General features: G+C 38.5%; 1 protein-coding gene across 2 annotated transcripts in view; it reads right to left on the bottom strand.

Moving 5' to 3' along the window:
• Dennd1b (DENN domain containing 1B) overlaps positions 1-12,079 on the bottom strand; it is a 209,744-nt gene that overhangs the window by 124,900 nt on the left and 72,765 nt on the right. For both annotated transcript variants that reach the window (XM_052199824.1, XM_052199825.1), the window contains exon 4: positions 1,011-1,060. In XM_052199824.1, coding sequence (XP_052055784.1) covers positions 1,011-1,060 — 50 coding nt within the window. The remainder of the gene's footprint in view (positions 1-1,010; positions 1,061-12,079) is intronic.

Below are 12,079 nucleotides of genomic sequence, written 5' to 3'. Positions count from 1 at the left end.
TTATTTTGTCACAAAACCACAGTTATTAACAAGCACTCATATAAGCAGCCAGGACAAGTACATCTCTAGTTTTATATATGTCAGATAAGTCCTCCAGTAATTAATATGTCATCTAGTTTTCAAGATTTATAATATCCTCTTGCAGTTTTTCTTCCTCTATTTTATTCTCACTATTGGTTTAATACTATAATTTTGAAATTAGACAGGAGAACAACTAATTCTCCAGAAATAAGGTAAGTAAATAACTTTTCATCAGTTTTGTTTATTAGTATCAACTAACTAACCCACTATCTCTTTACAATCTATATACTAAAAATTCAGTCTTACTAATAATATTTGGCAAGATGTGTTCATAAAATGATTTTTAAAACTTTTTTACAGTACATTCTTAAAATAAAACTGATAATAAAACTGATCAGTCACATGAAAAACAATAAATGTCATTATTCTCAAAAAGATATCTATTAAGCTAACTTCCAAGTTCATACAAGTTCAGTTAGTATTGACAGTAAAATATCACCACAATAAAATTGCTGAAGCTACTGGGAAAGTTTCCCACAGCTACCCTCAGAAGCACACTGTTGTGTGACGCTGTTCTTAGAAACAACTAACAAGTTCACAACATTGCACAGATGCTCTTCCAGCAGGATGAGTCTGGAACAAGCAGTAAAACACTAGTTTTAATAGACCTGAAGGTCACAAAGACCAATGACATATTTTTCTCTGCTAGTACTTACAACCTATATCTGAAATACAATGAGAAGAAACACAACCTGTGGCCAAGGTTCCTTTAAGAACAGCTATCTGGCCACAGCAGAGGAAGCAAAGGGCAGAATAATCTGAAAGGCTGTGTCATTGTAGGCAGTATCTAAGTCCGACCCTCACGCCTGCCAGATTTGCATCGAAGAAAAGCAAGGATGCATGCCTGCTTCTTAAAATGTATATGTAATCATTTTGAAATGTGTGCTAACAAGGAATACCATTATCTTAATCATTAACTTATACTATACCTTTCCACATCGAAGGGAAAACAGAACTTGGGCACGCTCTGCAGAACTTCCTAAAAATGCAAATTCAAAATAAAGAGGATGCTTTAGAATGGTTTTTAAACACGCACTTAAAACTTTTTTGAGACATTTTCCAGGGGCGGGTGAAGTATTTTTAAGACAAAGGCACAGGTTCTCAGACTGAAATAATTGATTATTAAAAAGGAATTAAGTGTGTGCTTTGGCAGATTGCACTGACAATGCGGGGAAGCCCCAGGAGGGAAGGCCCGGCCTGAAGGGCATTAACACCCTTCACATCCCGCTGGGATCCCCTTCAACAAGGCCATATGGATCTCACGAGGAGCACTGCGCCATATGGGCAAGCTGCGTCTGCGGCAGCTAGTACCACAGGCTAGCCACGGGGACCTTCCACAGATTCTGGCTCAGAAATATAAATGTTGTTTCAATTAAAATGCAGGCAGAGAAAGGGAAATGAGCTGGCAGCAGAAGGAATGACTAAGAGGCCTGACTACTCTCTGTATGTCTCACAACAAAAGTGCTAAAAAAATTTCAAAGATCTTGTATAGATTGTAAAACACACATTTATATCTTAAAACACTTATTACTAAATTTATTTCAAATAGCCCTCTTAAATGTGTAACTTAAAACAAGCATCTAGTATAATATAGCTAAATATTAAGCATTTAAATATAAAAATCAATGTTTTATTAAAACATAATAATCTCATTAAAATTTAGAGATAATATTTATTAAAAATTACAACAAAATGCAAACAACAGTCAGATAACTGGAAAAATAAAGGAAGATGTATTTTGATATATCTAAGCAACACATTAAAATTTAACTCTGAATCTAAAGGTCCACCTATATTTACAGACATCATACAAATAAAGGTGGGAGAGTTTATAAAGGAACAGCCTCTGAAGACAATTCCGATTAAGAAGCAAAGGAGCAAATATCTGAGCAAAGCTGTCACTTATACAAATGTCTTTTACCAATGAAACTAACACCCAGTAAGATGAGACAGATCTGAACACACAAACATATGGAATCACAGTTTTGAATATTTCCTAGTAGAATTTCTTAACTTGAAGCAATACTCTCTGGCTCTGGCTCGCTCTCTCTCTCTCTCTCTCTCTCTCTCTCTCTCTCTCTCTCTCTGTGTGTGTGTGTGTGTCTCTGTCTCTCTCTCTCACACACACATACACACACACATATACACAGTGTATGTATATATTGCAATTATCAGTTAAAAATAAATACTGTAGCAATGCCTTCAAGAGCACTCACTCACAGACCAGTAAGAAGAAAGCAAAGCCTTCAAGCCTTAAGGCAAGTAGGCAGGCTTGCTTATGAATGTGTACCATTAAAGTCTGAGTATAGGGCCATGTCTAGAAAAAGTTATTTTACTCTTGATAATATTTTGCTAAATGTAATTAAAGAAGTTACTAGACATGAAATAAATGACTAAAAATTGGCTTGTTACAAATGAGGACAGAAGTTTTCATTTTACTGGTGTTGCTTAATCGTTATCTTGTATCTCGTAATGTAAAGTCATTTACTATACTTACTACACCTATAAATAATGGTGAGATAAACTCCTACAAAATTAAGCACATAATTCAGAAAAATAAAAAACACCCAAAGCCAGTGTCTGCCTCTAAATATATGTATATTAGCTGTATATTTCACATCAATTTTAATGCTCAAATTAAAGAGGAAGCCTCTCACTCGGTTGCTTAATCTTTCACAAACGTCCCTCTTTCCCATAAGCAACATGCATGCAGCACACTTCTGCAAAGCAGCCATAGCTCGCTTCCCAACTGGCAGGAGCATCCCTCAGGGGACAAGTCTTTAAACCTCTTCACTCTTTAAAATTCAACCAGCCAGCAGGTCTATAGAGGAGTGTATAAACAGTATAGAAAAAACCCTCCTCTCAGCTCTGTCAGTGACAGAGCAGCTACGCTGTTGACAGTATAAGCAGGGGACACACAGATCAATAGCTGAAGTCCTACTGCTCCTAAGACGATGATTTCTTCCTTAATTACAGGTGCAATATAAAATAAGTTACAAAGGGGGAGTTGAATTGGAGAGGAATATGGATTCAGATTCAGCTTTTGTTCCTTGAGTCATTTTAATGATAGTGATAATTGAAAATTATACTTCTAGATATATTAGAAATAACTGAGGTTTTACACACACACACACACACACACACACAGAGAGAGAGAGTTACTTCTAGATACGTATTCATCGGTTTGCCACACTACTCACCATAAACATGAGACAACTTTCCTGTGCTACTGAAAATTTTTATTTCTACAGAAATTTCCTTAACCAAGGAAATATTTAGTTTTAGAATAGTTTTAATAAAAAAATATTCTTCTCACATAAAGATAATTGGTAATACATGTCAAAGATAAAAACAGAAATCACACAAAGAATGAACTAGAATATGAAATTATCCAGAGGAAAGTACCAATGTGCAATAATGGCTAGTCTGTACAAGTTCCAAAATAAGACAGCTAACTATCATATTAATGATTGGAAATAATTCATGGAAACGTCTTTATTGGGTGTATGTATGTGGCTCACTTAGAGCCTTGGAAAGAAGCCACTGCTGTGAAAAGGAAACCGCCCTGTTAGATGGACAGTCCGCTGGCTCAGCAGGGCGGCTTCCCTGCAGGGTCTAAGCTGAAACAGCCTTTAAGAAACAGCCTTTTCTTAAATACTCTAAAGTCCACGAGGAAGCCCGAGATCTGCTCTGGACAGGCTGTATGGTGGCAAGCATCGTTTCTGTAGCCTGCTTCCATGGTCCCATCACATCCTCAGGAATGCGCGGGCGGGGATGCTCTGAAGCTCCGTAACCCTCCTTCCTGCCCTGCAGAGCAGACATTCTATACCAGTGAGGTCCTGCAGCTTAGACATTCTTATGAAGCCCATAGTTACCCACATACACTTTCCGAATTGTCCAACACCTCACATTTACACTGTTCAGAACTCAAGTTGTCTTGAGTTACAGCCCTTGAAACACAATGACAGAATCCTCTATAAACATACCCAAGCCACAAATATGGCATCATCTAGACCCCTCCTCTCTCCCATACATAACCAATCATTCACCAAGACCATTAGTTCACTTTCATAACTAGCCTGCTCCCAATAGCCGCATTTGACAGAGTTCCTCTTTCAGTTAACCTCTAAACCTCCACTTCTGAGACTTTATTCAACTAGGACGGAAATACCCACAACTGGGGAAGCTGCAGGATAGAGTGACTGGGTCCTCTCCTCTGAGGGTCAAAAGGCCCAATCCTGAGGGTTTCCTGTAGAAATCCTTGCTCCTCCAGTTAACACTGTAATGAGTGATCCTAGAACACGGTTCAACAGGGTGTACAATAACGAACAGTTGAACACACACAAGCGGGGAGACAGGCAGATTATTTAGTCACTATTGAACTTAACATCTCCCCAGGAGCCAGGGGTCTTCTCTCCTGACCCCTTCTAGTAAGCGTGCTGGCTTTGGTCCTTTCCATGTGCTGGCACAGTGACTCATGAGCTCCAGCGCATCACACAAGGACACAGCAGCTGCTGTGACACAGCCGCGTCCAGTGAAGAAGCAGCCCTATGCTCACTTCCCTAGAGCTCAACTATGAGCCATCTGATTGGGCGAGCCAGCCCGTCCTCAACTCACCATGGAAGAGGCGGGCACCTGCGAGGAAGGAGGGGGGCACCTGCGAGGAAGGAGGCGGGCACCTGCGAGCCGCGCCTGCCACAGACATGCTTACCACGACTCAGGCTCATTAGCTCTCAAATGATCTTGATACGGGAAATTTCAGCAAACTAGCGTTTGTAAGGCTCTGCATAATAACAGTATAAAATAATAAATTTACATTAAAGTTCTTAATGTAAATATAAATACTATTTTATTTGAGGATAGTTCTCAATATCCATAATTGTAATTTATGAAAAAAAAAACTTCCAAAGTCACTTTCACAACAACAACAACAAAAAAGTTCTATTTGGCAGTTTTAAAAAGGGGCATGGTTTTCTAAAGATAATATTTGAATATAATTTCAAGCAAATATGCAATAATAACATGTAATCATTCTATCTATCTGTACTTTATAAGAGGGATCTATAAACTCTACAATAAACACCAATAATAAAATCACCTACAACTCAGCCACAGAGCGTTGAGTGACAGACTGAGCAGAGCTCACTGAGATGGCGCAGGGCATCTGAGGGAATGCCAGGGAAAATGTCGGAGACTTTCTGCTGAGGGACGATGGGCACACCGTGGTGACTGAATCGGGGACACACCTTACTATCAGAGAAAGCATAGGAGATGACAGTGAGCCTATTTAAATATCATATCCTTTAAGAAATGTTTTAAACTCACAGTCTATTTAAAACTTGAGAGAACAGGGGGAAAACAGGCTAAGCCTCCTAAGATAATTTTCCTCTTAGTTTTCACATTTTTCTGTTTTGTTTTATGTTTTTAGTTAGAATACATACAATTGTGTATGTATGTCTGTATGTGTGTGTCTGTGTGTGTGTTTGTCTGTCTCTGTGTGTATGTCTGTGTGTGACTGTCTGTGTGTGTATGTCAGTGTGTGTGTGTCTGTCTGTGTGTATGTCTGTTTAGTTAGAAACTCATCTTTACCCTTCCTCAAGTCACACAGATTTGTGTGTTTTTATATTAACATTGTTTAGATTATTAACTCTAATTGATTTCACAATAAATTATCACTATTAGACTTCAGTACAAACGTTCATGAGGCAGATGCAGCCAGTGAAGAGATGTGTGGGATGTATTAAGGAGAGACCATGCTGGTAAGATTGTGTCAGCTTGACACAAACTCGGACCATCTGGAAAAGGGAACCAGAACTGAGAAAATGACTCTAAAGCTTGTATGGGGGCAGGGGGTATATTCTCCATTAACGACTGACAAGGGAAGAAAAAGTCCACTGTCCGCAGTGCCACCCACTGGCAGGTAGGTGGATCTAGGCTATACAAAGCAGAGCGAGCCAATGAAGGGCACTCTTGAGCGGTTTCTTCTTCAGTGTATACCTCCAGGCTGCTGCTTCTGCCCTAATGTACCACATTTATGAAGGACTGCATGCTGTAAGATAAAATAAAGCTTTCCTCCCCAAACTGTCTGTCTGTCTGTCTGTGTGTGTGTGTGTGTGTGTGTATGTCTGTGTGTGTCTGTGTGTGTGTGTATATTGTCTGTGTGTGTGTCTGTGTGTATGTATGTCTGTGTGTGTGTCTGTGTATGTTTGTCTGTGTGTGTATGTCTGTGTGTGTGTCTGTCTGTGTGTGTATGTCTGTGTGTGTGTCTGTGTGTGTATGTCTGTGTGTGTGTGTGTGTTAGTCATATACAGTGACATCTCTGAAGTCTCCTGTTATTTCAGATTGATCTAATTCACAACCCAAAACATGCTTACGCACAAAAGGAGATAAGTGCTGTACCTTGGCAACAGAAGGCATAATTCTTTACCTCCCATGCATTTAATAAGAGAAGCTTTTAAAAAGTATGAAAATGATATAAAACAAATGAGGATCTAGAGATTTTAGTTAAAAATTCCATCAGAAGATACCTTTAATGTTTGGCGTTTTATAATTTTTTAATTTTTCATACAAGTGTATACTGTTTATCTTGGACTTACAGCACCCCCATTCTGCCCATCCTCATTTTCATCCCCTCCTACTCCCGTTAGCCCCCTTTGTTCTCCTGCAGTTTCATTTTTATCAATATATACAAATATTATATACATCAATATAAAACCTAGGATCCACAAATGAGAAAAAACATGCAAATATCTGAGATTAGCTTTATTCACAAAATTTACTTAGAGTCTAATCTATGAGCCTGAATCACACATAGCTATATTTATCTGTATGACTGACAAAGCAGTTCACCGTGTATTTGTACAATGTGTTCTGCATCCAGTGCTCTGCAGATTCACACCTAGGCAGGCTCCATAACTTAGCTCTCGTGAATATTGCTGCAGTAAGTACTGACACACATTCTCTGCAGTATGTGACCTTAGAGTCCTCTGGATAAATATTTTATTTTCACATTTTTAAAAACCTTCCATACTGGCTTTCATAGTGACCAACATTATATTCCCAAAAACACAGCATAAAGGCTTCCCTTCTGTGCACACCCCTACACTCTCAACAACATATGTTGTCATTTGCTTCCTTATTGGAGACCATACTGACTGGGGCGAAATGGGATTTCACAGGAGTTCCAAGCCGCCCTTAGCAGGCTCCAGTGAGGCTGAACTTCTCCCGGCCCTGCATCCTTTGTGACCTCTGCTTATTGCATCAGCTATGTTCCGAGTTGTCCTCTTGCTGATTAGTTGTTTCCTATGTATTCTGATGCTAATTTGTTCTCAGATGTACAGCTTATAAATATATTTTCCCATTCTATAAACTATCTTTCCACTGGATTAACAAGTTCCTTTGCTGGATCGAAAATTTCTAATTCACGAGGTCCCATTTATTGGCTACTGCCCTTAACTCCAGATCAACTGGAGTCCTTTGCACAAAGTTCTGCTCTATACCTATAACTTAAAATACTTTCCTTTTCCCTAATAATTTCAGTGTTTTAGAGTTTACATTAAGATCATTGACCCATTTATTCTTCGTGTGAGTATCCAATGTTCCCCGCATTGCTGGCTGAGGAGGCTCTTTAAACCATTGCATTTCTGGAATTTTTGTAAAATTCAGGCAACTACAGATGTGTGGATTTACATTTGAACATTCCATTGAATTCAACTGATCTGTGTTTTCTGACAGTACCACTGTTCTTGTTGTGTGGCTCTAAAGTATTACTTGAAGTCCCCCCCCATCATCATTTTTCTACAATGACTTGGGTTACTAGGGGCGGTAATGGAGAGTCTTCCATGAGACTATATGATTTTGGGATTTATTTTCTGTGTAAAATCAGATTTGCATTGGATCTTTAGATTACTTCTGCTGAGATATCTGTGTTCATCAAATTGCTCTTTTCCAATCCAGTAGGATGGAGGCTCTTTCCATTTTTAGTATGTTCTTGGACTTTTTATTTTAAAGGGTTTGTTGCTGCTGCTGCTGCTACTACTACTGGTGATGGTAGTTGTGGTAGTGATTTGGGTTTTGGTTTTAGATTAAGATAAGGTCTTACTATGTAGACCAATCTAACATTGAATTCCACCCATCACTGACTCCAGAGTGCTTGGATTAAAGACATGTGCCACAAAGTCTAGCAAGATGTGGTAAGTTTTAATTGCACATGTCTTTCACTTCATGAAGCAGATATACTCCAAGGTATTCTAGCTGGCTGGCATAACTACGGCTAATGGAACATGTGCATGGGCTCGTTCTCAGCACGTCTGTTATTGGTATGCTATATAGACTATTGATTTTTCTTTGTGTCCTTCCATTTTGCTGACATTGCTCATCAGATCTAAGAATTTTCTAGTGGAGTCTTTTATGCTCTGATGTAGAAGCTAATCTCTTCCAAATAAGGACACTTTGACTTCTTCCTTTCATACCTGTCTCATTTCTATTTTCTTCTCTCCTGTCCTTACTCTTGCTAAGAGTTTAAGTACTGTGTCACATAAAGAACAAAAATAAACTCCATCCTGTCTTGTTCAATTTTCTTTTGATTTCAGAATTGGTATGGAGAACTGATCAGTAAATCCTTCACATACTCAGTACAGATTTTGGAATAGAGGAAAATAGGGATTCCAATTCAGGGTGTGTTAAGAGAGAAAGCATGGCTACGGTCCAAACAGCTGGGTCTGTTTGGCCTCATGTGCAAGCTGTGTTACTGGAGCTCTGCCTGAGTGTGGGAGGATTGCTTGGGTGCACACCCCCATTTCTCTAGTCCAAAACCAACGATGAGCACGTGAACACTGAAAAATTGAACAAGAAAAGACAAACATGTGGCTAAATAAGATGACAAGGACAATCAAGCTTTTGGAACTCGAATTCAGTAGAGACAGAAATGCTGATGAGAACCCAACCAGAGATGAAGATGGAGTTGAAAAAGTCAATACCCAGCTGAAACCTCAGGAGGAAGTCTTAAGAGTGTATCAAGTAGAAGAAACAACTTCAAGACTTGGAAATAAAGTAGAGGAATTTGACCAATAAGCAAAATATATGAAAAATGTAAGCACAGGAAAGGAACATGTAGAAATTGTGAGACATCATAAAAAGTCCAAATCTTCAAATTACAGAGAAGGCAAAATGAAGGAGAAGAATCTCAGGCTATTACAGAAATCCACAACTAGTCAAAACACAACTAGTCAAAACACAACTAGTCAAAACCCAGAGAACAACCAGCACTGGGGGCCAGCCCCAAGTGATCCATCTACAATGCATTCCCTACACCTAAGGCTCAGGGAAATCATAGAACAGGGGACAGAATGATTGTAAGATTCTAGATGAAGAGCTACAAGCAGGAAATAACTTATAAGAGAGAAGAACCACTCTTCCCTTCAGATGAGCCTTCTAATTTGTTGTTTAGTATCAAGTGGTCAACCCTAAGAAAAGATAACATGTGATCCACACTAAAAGGAATCAGCAGATTATATTTGTAGATTTATATTAATATATGTAACAATAAAGAAAAATAATTTGTGAGGTACTTGGAGGAAGGGATAGACAAAGAAGAATGTGGGAAATGACTTAAAGACAGTACTCAAATAATATAAATAAATACTTTAAAAAAGAAAATTCTAAAGTCCTCCAGATGAAATGCCCCTCTAAAGAAACATGAAGTAGCTGTCTTCGCGTCTCCTGGACGGTCTAGTGTGAAGTGCATCTGTCAAGGAGCAGAACACTTACCATTTGCACTGACTGTACTGGACTAACCTTTGCGGCCTTTTCGGGGTAAGGCAGCCTCCACTTTTGACAGTGAGCCACACTTCTTGGGGGAAACAGAAAGACGGATCCTGTGTTCTCAACCAACCTCCTTACTAGTTTGTACCTTTCAATTAGGGAACCAAAACTGTTGATAAACTGTTGATATTATTAAAAGGTGTAAATTACTGCCTGCCATACTGTTGATTTTATAAGACTTTGTGCACTGCCTTTTCTCAGTAACTCACCAACCTATTCTAATATGCTTTAGTACTCCTCCAGCTTCTTGGAATGGTTATCTTTTCAGTGTAAAGGAGTGCTTGATGTATTTTAGATATTTGAAGATACAGCTTAGAAGTCATGAATTCTTAGTCTGTTATTGTCAGGAAAAATTAGTTCTTCAAGGATAACAGAGGGATTTTTGGAGGGTGGGGCAGTCTCAGCCATCAGCTTCTCTAAGGATTTGGAATACATCAGTCTAAGACCTCGAGCATTTACGAATCTCTGCTGCCAAATGTGCTGTTCCTGTTGGGCCTGTCATTCCATTTGACAACTTTTTCTGAAATTCTCCCCATACTTTCTTCACTCTGTGTATTTAACTTTTAACTATAATACAATGAGGAGAGGTTGTTTTCAGGCCTTGCATCTATATTTGGAAAATATTCTTCAGTGATTTATGTTTTGTCTCTCTTTAGCATTAAATATTTCTTTTTCTATGTCCATAACACCTAGATTTGTTTTTTTCCATAAGTAAACACATCAAGTGGGGCCATTCCACACCTGAGTAGCTTTTCTTTTGTCGTTACCTGTATGCTACAATTCCTCACTTTGTCTTCCAGTTTTAATGTTCTGTGCTCACTGTGATCCATTCTGTTGTTGGGTTTTCCATGACTTATTAGAGTTTTCATTTCCAGTTTTTCAGTTTGGTTTTTCTTCTATGTTTCTGTTGCTTTGATTTTTTTTTTCAGATCCTATACTGACTTTCATTACATAAACTGTTCTGCTGTTATATAGAATTTGCTTTTTGTATCCTCTTTGATTTATATATATATGTGTGTGTGTGTCTGTGTGTGTGTCTGTGCGTGTCTGTGTGTGTGTGTGTGTTAGCCCATGTTGCATGTATTCTCTTTGATTGCTTCTTAAATATTTGCCTGAAATTTCACCTTGACATTCCTATTAGAAGCCATTACTGTGGGATTAATTTTTAGATTAATTAATTTTTAGAGGAGCAGTATTGCCTTGAGTTTTCATATCTTATATTATTTACACTGAGACTTGTTTCCTTGGGGTTATGCCACTGACTAAATAGTTTTTAATCATGCTTATATAATGAAATATTTACAATGTTCAAGAGAATCTCAATTGTAGTGACACTGAGGTATCATTTTCCCTGCTACACTATTTGGGATGCCAGCATTATTGTGAGAGACTACAGTCTGAAAAACAATTATATCAATGGATAGACCATTATGAAAATACAGTAGTAGTCAAAAAAAAGGCTAATCATTTATGAAGCAAAGGAACATTGATAAGACTGAAGCATACAATAATACATTAGTTACTATGAATGAGTGGGAAGCAAAACAGAAAATAAAAACAGAGCAAGATTAGTAATTAGCACTGTGTTGGTGGAGAAAGTACATCAGTTCACACCTATACTACCCTGACTTCCCTCAACTGATCTTAAGCCACATATGCTCAGAACTCAACAGTATGTGGAAGAGAGAAAAACAGGAGAAAAGAAAAGGGGGAGGTATTGACAAGGTGTGATAGACAGGAGGCAGTTTACTCTAAAGGGAGAACAAAAAGACAAGGTAAAAAACTGTAATCCAAAAATAACTGGAGGGATAGTAAAATACATGGGAAATAAAGGATGGGAGTTCCAGGGTTAAACGGGAGGGGGGGGGTAGAGAAAGGGGATGTGCAGAAGGAAGAGACGTTATGTATGACGACCAAAACTAAGGGCATATTAAAGAAAGACTGTGCACAATAAGGCAGTTTCAAAATACAACTTTTTACAAAGGGGGTTCACAAGATTCACCTTGCATGGGTGAACAATAGTGCTCAGGAGACACAGGCTAGTCAATAAAAGCCACAGAGCCAGAAATGGAATGTTTTCTACTAGTTATTATAGGGAATCCCCACAAGCCTCCAGAGCAACACTGTTGTGGCCATTGTCCTTGGTTACCCAACATAACCACACAGAAAGGCTCTA

The sequence above is a fragment of the Apodemus sylvaticus genome, chromosome 12 (genome assembly GCF_947179515.1).
Source record: "Apodemus sylvaticus chromosome 12, mApoSyl1.1, whole genome shotgun sequence".
Classification (NCBI taxonomy): domain Eukaryota; kingdom Metazoa; phylum Chordata; class Mammalia; order Rodentia; family Muridae; genus Apodemus; species Apodemus sylvaticus.
The sequence above is the reverse complement of the archived record's forward strand: the minus strand, read 5'-3'. Positions and strand labels throughout refer to the sequence as shown.